This window comes from Xiphias gladius, chromosome 3, assembly GCF_016859285.1.
Source record: "Xiphias gladius isolate SHS-SW01 ecotype Sanya breed wild chromosome 3, ASM1685928v1, whole genome shotgun sequence".
Taxonomy (NCBI): Eukaryota; Metazoa; Chordata; class Actinopteri; order Istiophoriformes; family Xiphiidae; genus Xiphias; species Xiphias gladius.
In genome coordinates this window covers 12,442,281-12,459,117 of record NC_053402.1, presented here as the reverse complement: position 1 = coordinate 12,459,117, position 16,837 = coordinate 12,442,281, and the positions used below count along the sequence as shown (strand labels likewise).

General features: G+C 40.8%; 1 protein-coding gene across 5 annotated transcripts in view; it reads left to right on the top strand.

Moving 5' to 3' along the window:
* Positions 1–15,846, top strand: part of LOC120805366 (septin-9-like) — a 61,845-nt gene extending 45,999 nt beyond the window's left edge. For all 5 annotated transcript variants that reach the window (XM_040155573.1, XM_040155557.1, XM_040155565.1 and 2 more), the window contains 9 exons: positions 5,894–6,103; positions 8,895–9,023; positions 9,589–9,670; positions 9,977–10,114; positions 12,083–12,200; positions 13,009–13,104; positions 13,309–13,405; positions 14,304–14,355; positions 14,920–15,846. In XM_040155573.1, the coding sequence (XP_040011507.1) occupies positions 5,894–6,103; positions 8,895–9,023; positions 9,589–9,670; positions 9,977–10,114; positions 12,083–12,200; positions 13,009–13,104; positions 13,309–13,405; positions 14,304–14,355; positions 14,920–15,061 (1,064 nt within the window). In that variant the 3' untranslated portion in view covers positions 15,062–15,846. The remainder of the gene's footprint in view (positions 1–5,893; positions 6,104–8,894; positions 9,024–9,588; positions 9,671–9,976; positions 10,115–12,082; positions 12,201–13,008; positions 13,105–13,308; positions 13,406–14,303; positions 14,356–14,919) is intronic.
* Positions 15,847–16,837: the final 991 nt, after the last annotated feature.

Sequence of the window (16,837 nt, the reverse complement as noted above, 5' to 3'; positions counted from 1 at the left end):
AGATGTTTTTAAAGAGGGCCCATCCCTCCACTTGGAGGGATTGTGCATGGTGGTGGATATTTGATATGCTCCTTCATAGATACTTCAGTTTAAAAATGATTGCACTTTGAATGCCCTGACACAAAAAGAAGGCCTGCTTTAAGATTACATTATTATTGCACAATGAATACACAATGATATTCTAGTCATATTTCAGAGCTCCCAAAGTTTGTGACTATAAACTACAATTCACATTTACTTTTTGCAACCTCAATACGTTATAAGTGATATGTAAAAGCAAACTACACAATAATCTGAATGCTTCCTTCCAGTATTTATGTACACTCCTTGGCAACTTTGTTAGGTACCCCTATATAAGTTAAAAAGAGATCCATCACAAAATTGACATCATTATTATAAAATTACAATGTTCAGCTTTAAGTTAACAGCATCAGAGAGGTATTAATTCAACTGTGTGTTTATTATTGAGGTTTTATTAAGTTGTGTACGGGACTGCATTATATTGAAATGTTTCAGTTATTCCCCTCCTCGTTTGTAAATGCAATGGGTGAAAAATTAGAAACACCTAAATATAATGTTGTCCAGGTCAACACCACTGCAAACTACAACATCAATAATAAACATATAGTAGAAATAATAGGTCTCTGATAGCATCAATCCAAACTGAACATTATGAACTTCAGAAAGGTAGAATTTATGGCTGAACTGTTGTATTAGATTTCATTAGATTGTGAAGGTGTACCTGTGGCCATTATAATTATATTTTGTGTATTGTGGGCAATATAATTGCATAATAGTGTCTGTTTAGATATGGAAAACATTGTTTAGTTGATGCATGTCATTGTCCTGCATAGTAGTGATAAGTCCTACCAGTGTCACTTAAACCTCTTCTGTAGTTCAGGATTCATGTATTCTCACTTTTGGAGAAATCTGGTGCTGTTGTGTATCATAATTTTCAGTAGTACTGAAATGATGACAATAATAAAGAATAAATTTGGCCCATCCCTAATATTGGGCATAAACAATAGTATGACTCATTCCAATGACTCATCCTCTCTTTAAACAATAGTCTGTAAAGACTTAAAATAACAAAATTTTCTTTCCAGCAGAGTACTGTACTCATATAAGTCTGTGTAATATGAAGCAAAATGAAGAAAACATTACATTACATAACACGACTAATTAAAATAGTAGAAAATACATGGCACTTTCCACATAGTTTATTACACAGTCCTAAAAGTGTCTAAATAAAGGGAAATTATTTGTACAACCAGTTGTTTAAGGATTCAGTGAGTGAATAACTCTTCTAGATAACGCACTTCTTTCGGTCCAAGTTTCCATTCCTTTATTTCTCTGGATTCCTCTCATGTGATTCAAGTCAGTTTCGTACAGAGGGTCAAACCCCTGCTTTGTCATTAGGGGACTAACCTCAGCACAGCTCTTTTCCAACCTAAACTGGGAACATGATCTCTGACCTGCTCGCCACGCTGTCAAGATCAACACCCTGGGCAGCTGAGGCATGGCTCAGTGGTTCTGACCACATCTCCACTAAACATAGTCGACACAGTCACAGGGTTCTTCATAATTCTTGGCAGTTTCGTTGCCTTTTGAAAGGACCATGCAACAAACAGGGACATTTTTAGCTGGTTTCAACTGTATTTACATCCCTGTTTGGGGGCCTGTGTGTAGTTAGTGAGGAATGCCCCAGGCCCAAAAGTGAAATAAATCACAGACCCTACTCCCCACAAAGTTTTTCTTTTTCTTTTTCCTCCACTATATTGACTTCAACGCTTCTTTCTCCTCCCTGCTCTTGTTTCTCCTCTTTTCTCTCCTCCAAAATGTTTTGTGGTATAGGAGACAGCTGGCCATATTTATGAAAAGCGAAGTAATCTGATACTGCTGGAAGCAGAAAAAATATTCTCTGGTGCCTGTAATTGAAAACAGGATCATAGCAAGTCCAATGAGTCATTCTATGCTTTCCAATTTCTAAAATTAATTTTGCTTTCTAACAGACTCAAAAGAAACACATTATCCATGCCATCCCATAACTGGACCTGTTACAGGGGAAAACCTTGTAAAAGTAGAGCTGAAGGATAGTAACTCTAAATCGATGATAAATGGTAGATGTTGATGTGTGAGAAATTGTGCTGATTTGAAGCTAAGAGAGGTTGATTTAACCCATTGGCAAAGTGTTTACACAAAACCACATCATTTGGCATGAGAGATCCACCAAACACATTCAAATACCTGATGTTCCTACTGAATGTGGTCTGTTACATCCCTATTTGACCTGTAATTTTTTAGTCAGGCCAGTGTTTTGACTGGCCTGTCTTTGGTGGGGTTAGAGTAATGTCCAGCAGCTGGTAAGCCATCAATGCCAGACATTTTTCATGTGGAGGTCAAATGTCTTTTAACATTTATAGGGTCATGCTTCAACCGGTCAGTAAACACCTGTTTGGTAGGGCATCATAGACGAACCGACAGTACTTAATACCCCTCTCTGATAAACGGTCAGAGTATCCAGATGTTTTACAAGAGGCTACTCCTGAGTCCCTCACCAGTCTGGTTTTATTCACTCTCAGAACAACAGAATTGACACAGTACGCTTCACTAACAGCTTGACAGTCTTAGCATCGCTCCATTGGGGGCTTTGTATTTAACTGAAATTGATGACACAGGACTGAAACAGTTTACTACCTGTGAAGAAAGTGATTTATTTCCATTGCTGGGTAGAGCTGAATTTCCCACAGTAGTGGTCCAGAACTTTGTGTTCGTTTGTGTGTTTGCCAAGTGGTTTACAGTGTTTGACACTACTTTGACTTTGGCAAATGGGCCGTGTATATTCATGAATTACGGTAAATGATGCTCTGAAAAGTCTTGCTGCTTCTGTCTGGGAAACCAGCTAGTTAAGTTGCAGGATACACAGACAGATCTACTACTCTTTCTATCTCTTTCTCATTCACCCTGTCTTCTGGTGGCTTTAGTATTTTTCCACCCACACTAGGAGATTAGTGTGTGTTTACTATTTGTTAAACAAAACAGACAGCTTGTTAATACCACAGATGTGAGCAGCATTGTTCTCAGTACCCTGTTCTCAAAGAAGGAAATGAGGCACTTATTTGAGGACAAGAGCACATATCAAATGCAGGTACTGTAATGGTTATTTACACATAAAGCTTTCAAAAAATTGAAATACAAACCAGAGATTAGGGGCCAGATCACTGAGCCACTTAAACTTTGCCATGACCAAAAAATTCTCAGGAGCACAGTTCATGTATTTTGTCACTGATTAGGGTAAGTGTTTATCATTTTTCCCAGAGGAAATTAACGATTAATAGATGATTAAAATAGTTGCAATTTCATTTTCTGTCATCTCTGAATCAAGTCATTGTTTCGGCTCTAAAAAGATGTCTGACATTTTGACCATTCAGTTTAAGATTACCTGTTTTACAAGAGAGGAAAGGTGTTGGTAATTTTTATTTTAGTGTTTTGCTGATGTAGCTTCTGTTGGATGATATTTGAGAACAAAGGCTGATACTGTATCTCCAGTGTCACCCTCGTTCACTTTGTCTATTTGCTTTGATGCTATGCTGGTATCCTGCCTTAGGTGAAGCACCATTGTTGCAGCCTTGCCTGTCAAGGTGTGCTAGCCCTTGGCTAACTTCTCTGTTTACAGTACGTAACCATCACAGACGCATTGGTAAAGCAGAAAGAGAGGAGGATTGACATGAACAGAGGCAAGCAGAGGATAAAGGAACAAGGGTTGTGTGAGGTGAGATAAAGTTAATCTAAAGGAGGGACTTTGGAAAAGGGACAACCAATGTAATGTTCAAGATAAAAGCCAGATGAGAGCAGTAGAAAGGAGAGAGGAGATAAAGGAGTTATGTCAGAGACAATAAGAGGGGATACATACAAGAGAAATAATGGGAAATTAAGGGATGTGTAGAGTGTAGAGGGGAAACTGATGACAGGAGAGAATCAGTAAGTGGAGAGAGGAAAGGGTGAGGTTGAGAGACAGGCGCAGAGGTATGGGAATGTGGGAGGTGCGGAGGAGAGGTGGAGGGCAGTAAGTTGCTGACTGACTGCTGGAACAGGATGGGGAAGTGGTGAAGGAGGCAAGGAGAGCTGCTTCCATAGGTGGGTCTCTATGACACATGCACGCACTCACACACAATGGAGTACATTATAAAACTGAGAGCCAATGCTGAATATGACCTAGTGTTGAGTTTCCATGGCAGTGTTATTTTTCACTGAATTTCTTCCATTAATCAATACAGTGGCAGTTTGAAGTGTGTTGAGCTATTACCAGCAGTGGTGCCATTTCCCCGTTGATTTAATTCCCCCAGTGATACGAGTCAACTAGGTAGTTGTCTGGACTTCTGCTCTGTGTGCCAGGCAAAGTTTTGCTGAGTAAGATTTATGCCTTCGCTGCAGTCCAATAGCTGTTGAATTCTTGGCAGCCAGTCTGGGCTGAGTGTTTATGTGCGTGTTCATGTTTGCATGAGCTTGTGTACATGTGTGTGCCTACAGGTCAGCTATGCGATCAAAAAGAGGAAAAGCCGAGTGTGTACGAGGCCAGGGCGACCACTGTGATATACAAACTCAACTATTTTGTGTGTGTGTGTGTGTGTGTGTGTGTGTCTGTGTCAGCTAGCTGGGTGAGTGGCTCAGGTTTCAGCCTCAGTTATCTTTCACTTTTCCACTCTCACATTGACAGGACAGTAACACTGCACTGTGGAGAGCGAGGGAAAGGGAGGCCTTGTGAAGGGGTATCAGATACTTGAACTACTCGACATACAGAAATAGACATAAACACTAAATTCTTCACTTACACTGACTTAACACATTGTTGCAGCTACTTTCTACATGCACAGACCTTAGTGAATATATTAAAAGTCGAATATTTAGTTTATGATTGGACACATATCCGAAGGCGTTCCACAGAAAGACATTAAGCTAATCATTAGCAAAACACACTGCAGGGATAACCTTCTGCCAAGTGCAAAGTACTTTAATACTACAGAGTGTATTTTCTCAGAGTTTTCTATTGAGTAGAGTCTGCATTGGCATGAGAGCAGCTGTCTCCTCTGTTTGAAAGTCGGGAAGTTTTTATAAGGTTTATTTGGTGATGTATTATAAAGCAGGCTAAAACAACTACGCACATTTATCAGCCACTTTGGTGTCAGTCCTCCAGCAGGTACATCCAAAGCATTGAAGAGCAGCAGTTTCCCAAGGGTTTTTTTTTTTTTTTTTTAATTATTATTTACCTCTGCCAAGGAAGTTATGTTTTCACCCATGTCTATTTGTTGGTTTGTTTGTCAGCGGGATTATGCAAAAAGTACTGAACCGATTTGCACCAAACTTGGTGGAGGGATGGAGCCAGGGAAGAACCCATTAAATTTTGGTGCGGATCTGGTCAAAGGGGTGGATCCAGGAATTCTTTATCACTCTCCTTAACATTGCGACATAGGGCATTTTTCGACAGTTTTGTCAATATTTGGCCTTGGCGGAGGTATGTGCTCTACTGAATGCCATTCTAGTTATATACGTTTTGATTTTCATGGATCAGGAAGTAGTTGATATTAAGTTTTTCAGCAACCTGACAATTTACAGGAAGTTGTTCCTTGTTTTAGTGTTGATTTCTCTGGAACTGAGATTCTTCGAGTTTTTCTTGTAGTGTTGATGTTTTCCAATACCATACTCAGCAATGCACTTTTCTTGCCCACTTCCTTGTCTTACTTACATTACTTGTTTTTAACATTCTCACCATTGCTAGTCACACATTCATCTGTCACTTCTCTCAACCCCCATTCCCATAATACCCTTAATCCCTTCATGTTATACCTCAGCAATTTACCTCTAACCTTCTCTCTCTCTTTCTCTGTCAAATCAGGGCCAGAGGTGATTTCCAGCTACAGCGGCAGTGCCATGTCTGAGGTGGTGGTGCCTGATGCTATGGTGTCCCCAGCAGTGGGTGGCCTGTACGGGGAGAAGGGCAGTGGCCCCGTGGTGGACTTCAGTTACGTGGGCATTGACGCCATTCTAGAGCAGATGAGGAGGAAGGCCATGAAGCAGGGTTTTGAGCTTAACATTATGGTTGTGGGTAAGTATAGCAAATGCACATTCAAGTTTCAGTTATATTGTCCAGACTCAATTTGAGTTAGTCAGTACATTTACCTGCAGTTAGGCAGCCGGGATACATTTGGCTTTCCTCAGCAAGCTGTAAACGAGAAACCTTGATTCCATATTTGAGGTCGGAAATTAGGGAAACCTGATTTCCCCACGTAGATTTCTCCTGGAGAATGCTGAAATCTAGGCCGTGACTGGGTTTCTAATGGATTTTTACATATTCTTATGTACATGACAAAGGCTTCAGATAGAGAAAGCATTGCTTTTACAGCAGAGCAGCTGGATGAAAGAAGACACGTAGAGACACATCCACGTATTTTAAATGTACCATTCAAAGTTTGACTAAAACTGAAACTAACGAAAAGAAGCCTCAGAAGTCAGAATTATTGGGTTTGGAATTACTTGGTAAATTCAAATAATTTTGCACTGTAAGGAAGAGCTATGCTTTGTCTGTCCATCTTCTCACTGCACCTTCAGTCTGTTCTGACACACACCAAAAAAATAAAAAAAAGTCAATCTGCACAGTCTTTTATCATTAAGATAGTTGAAATGAGCGAGCCATACTTTCAGAATAAGGATGGGGTATAGGGAGAAATTTAATGACTGACCTGCCGCATGTATTAACAATGACCAGGTTACTAAAGAGCATGTAAATGTGCTCTCCGATTACCTGCACAACCTGGTTTCAGGCTCAGTTTGTCAAATCGCCCAGCTGCCTCACGGCAAGAAAGTTCTGGGTTCGAATGTATTTGTACTCACCCCTCACACAAACCAAACGAAATGCATGTTGGGTATTAGAAACATTCCTGTCGTTGCCCTTGACTAAAGCACTGGCCTCAGGGCTAGAGTTGGTCCCTGGTTGCTGGGTTGTGGATGGTTGCTGCACCTAAATATTTAGGATTGCTCAAATGGAGAGGATGAATTTCTCTGTTCTGACTAATAAAATGTGACCTAAAGGTGGGGATTCTTGCTAAAGTAGGTTATTAATTGGCATTTCTGCCTGTTTCAGGCATTGTACTCAAAATCTGACATGACTGGGCTGCAGATGTGATAACTTTTACTGTATACTGAAAAGGGGAGAATTTTTTTTTTCCCTTTCTCATTCTCTTAGCTTTTCATCATGTGTAAAAATACATTTTGTATGTAGTATCCACCTGTTACCAGTACACCTAAATATGTGTTCATCTTAAAAACACCTCAGCCAACTGTTGTAACATATGTCCTGTCATTCAGGTATGATACTGTTTTCTCCCTAACTAAGTTTTGTCAGACAACTGAGGCCTCAAATTAAAGCATTTTAATAAGCGGCCACACACAGTAGGACTCAAAACTCTTTCTCATTCAGCCCTCATTATTGTGATCAGACACCTTTTTAAAACAGGAGCTAATTACACACACACACACACACACACACATACACATACACACACCTCCATAGTAGAGGGGCCACCATAAAACCCATACCACCTCCTTTACTGTATGTCTCCTTTGGATGATGTCGCGCCATTTGGTCTGGGTTTCATCCTCAAATAAAAAAGCTTGCTTAAGAAGTAGCCTTAGGGTTGAGACTGAACTGTGCGAAGTTGGGGAGCCAATGGTAAACAAAACTGAACACACTCAGTCTCCATGTGGTTTTTGCCTTCAGGTGAAATTATATTCCACCACGTAAAAAAAGAGAGCAGTGCAGGAAGGGATGGGCCTTTTTAAAATTGGATGAGTGGGTTGGTGTCTTTATGGTTAAGAGAGTGTTTTAGTGCCTTATTTAATTTGCATAATTAAATGGTGTGGTTGCATAATCGCAAAACTGTGAAAGCACCAGAGCAGGTAGAGTCCCTCTCTCCTTTTTTATTGTACAGAATTTGATGCTAAAGAAGGAAGAGGGAAAATGCAGCCTGTGTCTGATTACAGAGACACATGAATGTACTTGATTGTTTGCAAAAAAATGTTATTGTTCAAGGAATTGTCATCATTTTGGGTGATCTTTTGATTTCTTTTTCATCAACAATATTATGAAGCTGTTTTGTGAGTTTTTCTTTGCTGTTAATTTAGTCATGTCAGTTTTAAGCAAAATCTGCACTACTATGGCTACACACAGTAGGCAAACATGAGATTTTGGCACCTTGTCACTCTTGTGATGGTAGTCAGTGAAAGAATGTTGGACCCAGACACTTTGGGAAATACAGCTGTTACAGAGAGGATGGACACTGTACAGTGCAGCTAAAGCTTTATAGTAGATACAATCCATATTTCGGCAGCTGTTCTTTCAGCATTTGCTCTATAGATACATGTTGCATGTAACGTGCTGCTGGCTGCATGTATATGCAGCTGTGTTTGAGTCTGTCTTTCCATTAATCAGTGAAGTTCTCGATGTAATATTTACTAATAGAGGAGTTTTGTATTGAAGTGCATCACAATAAGCAAGATTTTCTATATTTCTAGTCACTCAGTGCACAATAAAAAAATGATTTACCATAGAGCCAGTCTGTCTTTTTTGGTGGTGTGTTTGGGTTATGGTCCCAGACACCTGCAGCCTGTCACTATTTTAGCCCACCAACCAACAGGGTGGAGGCGTTCAGAGTTTTAAACTGTAGAAGAGTTTGTTTGTTTTTTTATCTTAAACTGTGTGTGTGTGTGTGTGTGTGTGTGTGTGTGTGTGTGTGTGTGTGTGTGTGTGTGTGTGTGTGTGTGTGTGTGTGTGTGTGTGTGTGTGTGTGTGTGTGTGTGTGTGTCACTGTCTGCCTTTCTGAATGTGATTTTGCTTACAGGACAGAGTGGCCTGGGAAAGTCTACTCTGATGAACACGCTGTTCAAATCTAAAGTCAGCCGTAAATCAGTGCTGGCGACAGCCCAGGAGAAGATCCCCAAAACAATTGAAATCAAGTCTATCAGTCATGGTATGGCCCTCTTGAACCCCTCGATTCTTCTCTTTGTCCTTTCTTCCTGTGTTTTCCTGTTTGTCTGTAGGTCTGTAGATCTGTCAGCCAAAGTATACCCATCTCTGTCACTGTTTTTCTTCTCTTCCCTTCTGTGTTTACAGTTTCCCCCTGTCACAGACTGTATCATCTGTCAGCCATAGTAAAGTGTTATGTAGTGCTTGTCTAGTCACTCCAAACATTTCTTCTACCTCTTTCACTCTTTTCTTCCTCCCCTTCTGTAGATCTAATTTTCTTAAATTACAGACCGCAATTATTGCTCAAACTATCTTGGAATTTATTCTTAACCTTACAAAATCAACAGTTTTAAAGTTGGCAGGTGTTTTGTCCTTCAAAAATGACCCCCCCCCCCCACCAATCACTTATTGATACATTTCAGTGCAAATGTAGACTCGTGTTTGTTTATTTGTTCTTTATATCTACAACACATGGTTCAGTAGTTGTTTATAAGTGCACTGGGTGTTTTTGGCATCATGGTGTGCAATGTGCTGGCGCTGACCTTGTGCGTGTTTTTGGTTGTGTGCAGACATTGAGGAGAAGGGAGTGAGAATGAAGCTGACAGTCATTGACACACCAGGCTTTGGAGACCAGATAAACAATGAGAACTGGTGCGTTACAATTCTACCATCACTGCATTAACTATATGAACTGTGAGATTTGAATTGTCTAACCAGATGCCCCACCCTTTCTCCTTACATTTCCGTCTTACTTTTCCTCTTCCTGTTCTCTTTATATCCTTATCTTCCTCCTATCTCTGTTTATCTCACTCTCTGTGCCCTTCCTCCTTCTACCCATCTACCCCTTCTCTTCCTTTCCTACCTCAATGTTGCTTCCTCCTGTCCTCTTTTCTCTTCATCTCTTCCTATCCCCCTCCTCCCTTATCATTCCATCAATCTATCCCTGCTGTGGTCTAGCTGGCAGCCCATCATGAAGTTCATTAATGACCAGTATGAGGCGTACCTGCAGGAGGAAATCAACATCAACAGGAAGAAAAGGATCCCAGACTCCAGAGTTCACTGCTGCATATACTTCATCCCCCCGACAGGTCACTGGTAAGGACAAGTACAGATATGGTTAAATATAGACACTTTGGCACAAACAAGTGAACTTAAGTTGAAAAAAGAAAAACACATGTAGAGCTAAGACAGTCTGACTATGAATTCTTCCTCCTTCTTTGTCAGCCCCCAACACAACACTAAAAGGATATCAGTGCTGCCCTCTGTTGCTCTTAGATGAGAAAGTACACAAGATGTCGGACACTTAAAGGAATAGTTCAGCATTTTGGGAAATAAACTTCTTTACCTTCTTGCTGAGAGTTAGATGAGAAGATTGGAACCACTCTAGCATAGATACTGTAAAAAGGAGAAACAGCTCTAAAGGTTAAAGGTTTCTACACCAAAGTGTAGAAATGACAGTTTTCCATTTTACCGGTGTTACGTGCAGGAAACTACAGAGCCAGGCTAACTGTTCCTGTGTTTCCAGTCTTTGTGCTAAGGTAAGGTAGCCAGCTGCTGGTGGTTGAATGAATGCTTAGCAAAGAGACGTGTGGGTGATATCAATCGTTTCCTCTAACGCTCAACAAGAGAGCGAGTAACCTTAATTCCCAAAATGGTGACTTTATCAGTCAAGTCATTAAATAATGAGGGTTGACATGAACATACTTTGCATTATATGACAACACAATAGAATTACATCAACTGGAACTTCAACAGCTTCTATTGTTACCAACAGTGTGTTGGTAACAATTATTGTGTATAATCCTTTGTTTATTCTGAACCTTTTCAATGTGAAGTAGTGTGGAACGTCTCCCCACACTCTTATTCCTCATATTGAACACACACACGTCTCCACACATTTCCGCTCAGCAAGATACAACATATCCCAGAACACCAGTCCACCCCACCCACACACTCACTCACTCACTCACTCACTCACTCTCTCACTCTCTCACACACACACACACACACACACACACACACACACACACACACACACACACACACTGGAAAGATGGACTGCTCTTGCCAGGCCCTGAAGCAGCACAATGTCCCAACTTTCTCTCCCTGGATCTCTTACAGACACACACATCTGTCTCTGATTGAACTCTATAAACTGCCCTCCCTCTCTACTCTCTGCTGGTTCAACCCCACACTGTTTGGAGCTCAGGGGGTTGGGGTATACTAGCAGAAGCAATTAGGGGGAGGGTGCATGCAGTCTCGTGTGTCCGTCAAGACATAGATTCACCGTGCATTTTATAGTTTTTGCATTTGTGTAACTCTAGTCAAGTGCAGCGGGAGGTCTTTGGAAAATGTAGAAAGCAGCTGTGGATTTTCAGACTCATCAGAGCACACAAACAAAGACTCACAGTTGATCATAGAGCACCATTCAAGTGCTGCACCTCTATTAATTTTTGTTTCATGGCCTGTCTTTACTCAGGCAGGGGGCTGGTGTGAAATGGCCCCCTGTCTCTGTGCCCCATCAGCGACATTTTATGTTGATCCAACACTGCAGATGTCACATGGCCTGGCCAGCAGCTGCTTGGGGTTTGCCTTAAAAAGCCTAATGGGAGAGAGGCAGGAAGGATGAGAGAGAGAAAACAGTCTGTGTGGGTATCTGGGTGAGTGCAATTAATTTTGCACTTTTGTCTTTTTGAGCACGCTCTTACATGAATGCACAAGGCTCCTTGTTGACAATGACCAGTCTGTCGAAGTGTTGTTAGCCAGGCCAGAATCTGCTGCTCTAACCATATGCAGATGCATTTGTCAAACTGCGGGAAAGGCCAGAGCTTCTTAAACCGACCACAAGTCCTTTCAGTCTCGTCAAGGAGCTGCTCACACACACTTTAGAGTATAATTAGGTCATGGACGGTGGAAGGAACAGTTAGAACTGTAAATATGTTACAGGAGTTCTTCCATATGGGGGAATTGTTAGGAAAATCTGCCCTCTGGTGGAAGAGTTCTGTGCTTTAATTTCACATTCATGTTTCTGCATATAATTTCTACTTTCCCAATTTCTCTCAGTCTGCGACCTCTTGATGTAGAATTCATGAGACGCCTCAGTAAGGTGGTCAACATTGTCCCAGTCATTGCCAAGGCGGATACGCTCACCCTGGAGGAGAGGGACTTCTTCAAAAAGAAGGTCATATCTGTCTGCCTTTTGTTTTTTTTCTTTATTTTTTAATAGATTTCTGTATTCTTTTAATATCAATTTTCTCCCCCTTTCCCTCATTAAAGCCATATGTATAATCCAGAAACATCCTCTTTTTTTTCTCGCTCTTCGTGCATTTTTTTCATGTTTGCAGTGCAGTAACCAGAGACAGGATAAGTCCCTGCACTTTTCTTTGGTTCTTTCTTAAACTCTCCCCTTACTGTTTAGACAGTCGCAAAACATGGCTACATTACAACAAGACCTCAAGGGTATCTATCTCTTGCTTTCCCACTCTTATCCTTTACTTTCTGCACTTTCTCCACACAGTTAATAAGGCTACAGCCTTTCATTTGTATGTTTTTACTGGCATCGTCTTCTAGGATTTCCCCTCCTCTCATTAGCAGTGTAGTGGCTAAACTTCCCTTAGAGTGTGTGTGTGTGTGTGTGTGTGTGTGTGTGTGTGTGTGTGTGTGTGTGTGTGTGTGTGTTTGTGTTTGTGTTTGTATGGCAGATTTGGTGCGTGCACAGGTTTATGCATAGGCATCTGTCCTGTGAGGTTTTCTGTTTTGTTTGTATACAGACGGTGATTAATGACTAAACCCAAGGTTTTTGAGTAGATTAGTAGGCAGATTAGTGTTAATACCACTTTAATCCGTACATCGTGCAGTTTTAGATACATTTGTTTGATTTCTCTTAAGACTACATCAAGCATGTCTGCCCGATTACTCCTGCAGTTAAAGGCCTTACTTTGTATCCTTTATGTGTGTTTTTTGTCTGTGTTTGAACATGCTCTCATCAGATCAGGGAAGAGCTGCGAGCCAATGGGATTGACGTGTACCCTCAAAAGGAATTTGACGAAGATGCAGAGGACAGAATGATCAACGAGAAGATCAGGGTGAGTAGATCATTTCCAAGGACTGACCTTAACAGATAAAATAACCTCTATGGCAGGAATTGTGACTCAATCATCCTTATTTATGCTCAGGCATGCCTGTCTACAGAGCACCGTCATCCTAAATCCATTCAGTGCCATTTTTATATACACTTAACTTGAACAATATCTGATTCCATTGTCTGTTGACCTTTAACCTTGGAACAGGAGATGATCCCATTTGCTGTGGTGGGCAGTGACCAGGAGTACCAGGTCAATGGCAGGAGGCTGCTGGGGAGGAAGACCAAGTGGGGAACCATTGAAGGTACAGCTCTCCCCCCCTTCTCTCCTCCCATTTCAGTCCCTGTGTCCCCTGGTTTGTTCTTCTATTTAACTTTGTTTCGAGAGACACTTTGAGGACCGAATCTGTCGCTATGCAAATAACTAAGCTGGTAGTGGTCTTGTTGAGAAGACAAAAGATAAAGACCTCACTGAGTCAGTCAGTCACTAAAACAACGCTTCATTCAGTGTTCCAACTGGTGTCGTGTGCCATGCAGCTGGTTCAGGCCTCCAGCAGACACAGTATGTCTGAGGGGGGGCCTGATTTGTTTATTTGGTTCCCCTGTGCAGCCCCTTTTGTATCACAAAGAGGTACACGGTGGGTTCTCACATAAGAAATAAAATATGTTGTGGAGGGGAAACAAAAGTTGTTTGTGTGTTTTGTTCTTTTTTGTTTGGCTTTGTTTTTAAGAGTTGTACTTACTCAGTTTATCAGTTGGCCAGTGGTGTACCAGCACGGTGTTGTGCTTTGTTATCATCCATTTTTACTGCAGGATTCGTCTTTCAATATTTGATTACGTTATCCATGCCAGACAGGCGGCACCACCCCTCTATCAAGTGTCTCATAAAGAAAGTTTCATTGCAGAGTGCGCTGTGCAGACACACACAAACAGGTGTCTGGCAGAAGTTTTTTTGAGTTGTAAGTCTTATCTCTTCAGAATGACAAAGTAGATGAAGTTGGCAACGGAGAAATGCAGTAGGCGAGGGCATCAGAGTGTTGACATGATACACAGCATCTCTGTCTGTCAGGATCAATAACTCCACCTAGTGGACTGTTCAGGAAACAACAGCAACCAGCCAGTTGGACCTACTGTTGCCTGTATAAACTCACATTTAATTGTTTTCTAATAACTCCTAACTTTTCTCTCTGTTTGTCTGTTTAGTTGAGAACATAGCCCACTGTGAGTTTGCCTATTTAAGAGATCTCCTCATCAGGTGGGTGAATTTTGTCTGCATATCAATATGTCTGCTTTAAATGCAGCCTTGTGTCATTGTTTCAGTGTTTTGTATTAAAGACCCCCAATAGACATGTTTTATGACACATGAAATACTTTGCTCTGAATAATAATTGTATGGTTATTTCCGCAATTTTTTTTTTTCTTCCCAAAATTGGACTGCTGGACACAAGACATTTCCCTGTTCACCGTAAAGTTAATTCTCTGTGTATGTGCACTGCAAGTGTCCAACTTTCCATATCACTGTAAGCTGCAACAACTGGCTTCCAAACTAGTTGTCACACAACCCTGCTGCTCATACGCGTCCTAAACTTGATTTTAGGTTTCCTCCTTCAGCAGACAAATGTGAAAACAGTCTTCTTGCGTCAAACTCTGCCCATAAATCATTTTGCACAGTGAAGCTCCAACATCCAAGTGAAGTAACAATAAGGAAACAAATTTTTGAGTGGAGGGTGATTTTAAATATTTATTATTGTCAAGTGTGAAGGTTTGCCCAATTCTTCTAGTGGTTTCTTATGTGCCTTTATATGTGTGTTTCTTTCAGGACCCATATGCAGAACATTAAGGACATCACCAGCAGCATCCACTATGAAATGTACCGTGTGAGGCGCCTCAATGAGAATAACACAGTGGTGGCTCATGCTAATGGTATCCCAGAACATCATCTTGCTGCCCACGAGATGTAGACGCCACCTGCACCGCCGCAGTTGACCTCAATTGGGAGTAATTCATTTGCTATGAGACTCTAATCTTCATTGACAGCCTTCCCACCACTCCAGCCCCCATCTCACAGGTGGGATAGAAACTTAAAAGCCTGCCAGAGGGACTTTATTTTCAATATGTTTCGGCGGCTTAATGGACAGTTCATGTCAGTTTTTTGCCTCGTTAACAAACACTATCCTCTCACTATTGCTGACAAAGAGAGTGAAGAGAAGTTTGAATCTTCGTAATGTGCTGCAGCTTGATTTTACCTGCTTCCAGATCTTAACATTAACCTTGGTGGTTTTTACTTGTGGTGCCAAACAGAGCGGACTGACACAAAATATGTTTCAGTCAGAGTCGCCTTAACCGGTAACATGTTAATCTTGACCACTTTTACTTTTTTCAAGTTTCATATTTTTTAGCAGTGTTTATAAGAATTCATGCCGTAACAGAAGCACAGTTTTCTGTCTTTATGCAAACAGCTGTATCAACGTGTGTGGGAAGTTATGATATTCATTATTGCACTTGATCGCTACATCTTCTGACATTGACAAAGCATGTTGGAATGGGGCTGGGCAGCACTTTGCCAACATATGACACACATACAGTCATTCAGCTCTCGGCCAATAGTTAAACAAAAAAGGTTATGAAATAGCACATCATATGTTTGAGTTTATCTTTTTTGTCACAAGTTGTGTTTTGCTTTACCTGTTTATGTTTGTGTCATGTTAAATTCCAAGTAATAAATGACATTGTTTATTAATAGAAATATCTTAAGAGTGATTTAAGATGAATAAGTATTTATGCACGAGATAAAATGTGAACATCTGCCATCAGTTGTGGTCCACTTATTCAGATTATTCACACAAACACACACACACACACACACACAATTTTCCTGCTTTTGGGCCCGTCATAGTGCCTTATTTATTGGAGAATGTTTGCTCACATGTTGGCTGAAACTGGAAAGAGAGCAGGTTTGTTGGTGCCAAGTTAACTACATTTGCAGTAGACATTTTTCAGTCTTTTTCCCTTGTTTATCTGGGGTTAGGGGTCTATTTTTCCACTGACCAGCCCACTTTTTCTTCTATTTTCCATAATATACCAAGGATCTTTGTCTGTTTGAACCATATATAATTCCCTAAGCTGTCACTGTCATGCTCTGTCTTGTATATTCTTCTGTGTTCTGATTCTTTTTTTTTTTACTTGTATTATTGATAATAACAAATTTCCCTTTATCTTATTTTAAAGAAATAAAGATTAAAGTTGTAAATATTCCCTTTCTTTGATTTTTCTTAATTCAGTTTTGTGTAATGCTGAGCATTTTCCTTTAAAACTACTGTATACTGCCCCCCCCCCATTAACACATTTATAACCCCAGTCTGCAGAGGAACTTAAAATGAACAAAAGGGACTGTTTGAATCAGCTCATATCCTCCGACTGTATGCATACTTAAGATCATTTAATACTACACTAGATCCCCATATCATTTAATCGCAGGTATAATTCAGATAATGGAGCAATTTAATTGCCATGTCATTAAGATTTTCCTTGATTAGCCTCTGAAATCAATATGGCCGCCTGCTAGGTCAGTGAATGGCTGATTAGCACTAATTACTTGAATGCATGAGTGTGTGTCTTCCTCCTCAGTAAGAGAGATGGGAGAAGATGAGTCCTGAGCTCCAGTTAAGGCCTCGGATCAGAGTGAGGACGTGGAGACGTCAGAGCCCTGAGGTACTTGAGCAGCAGCAGCAGAATGT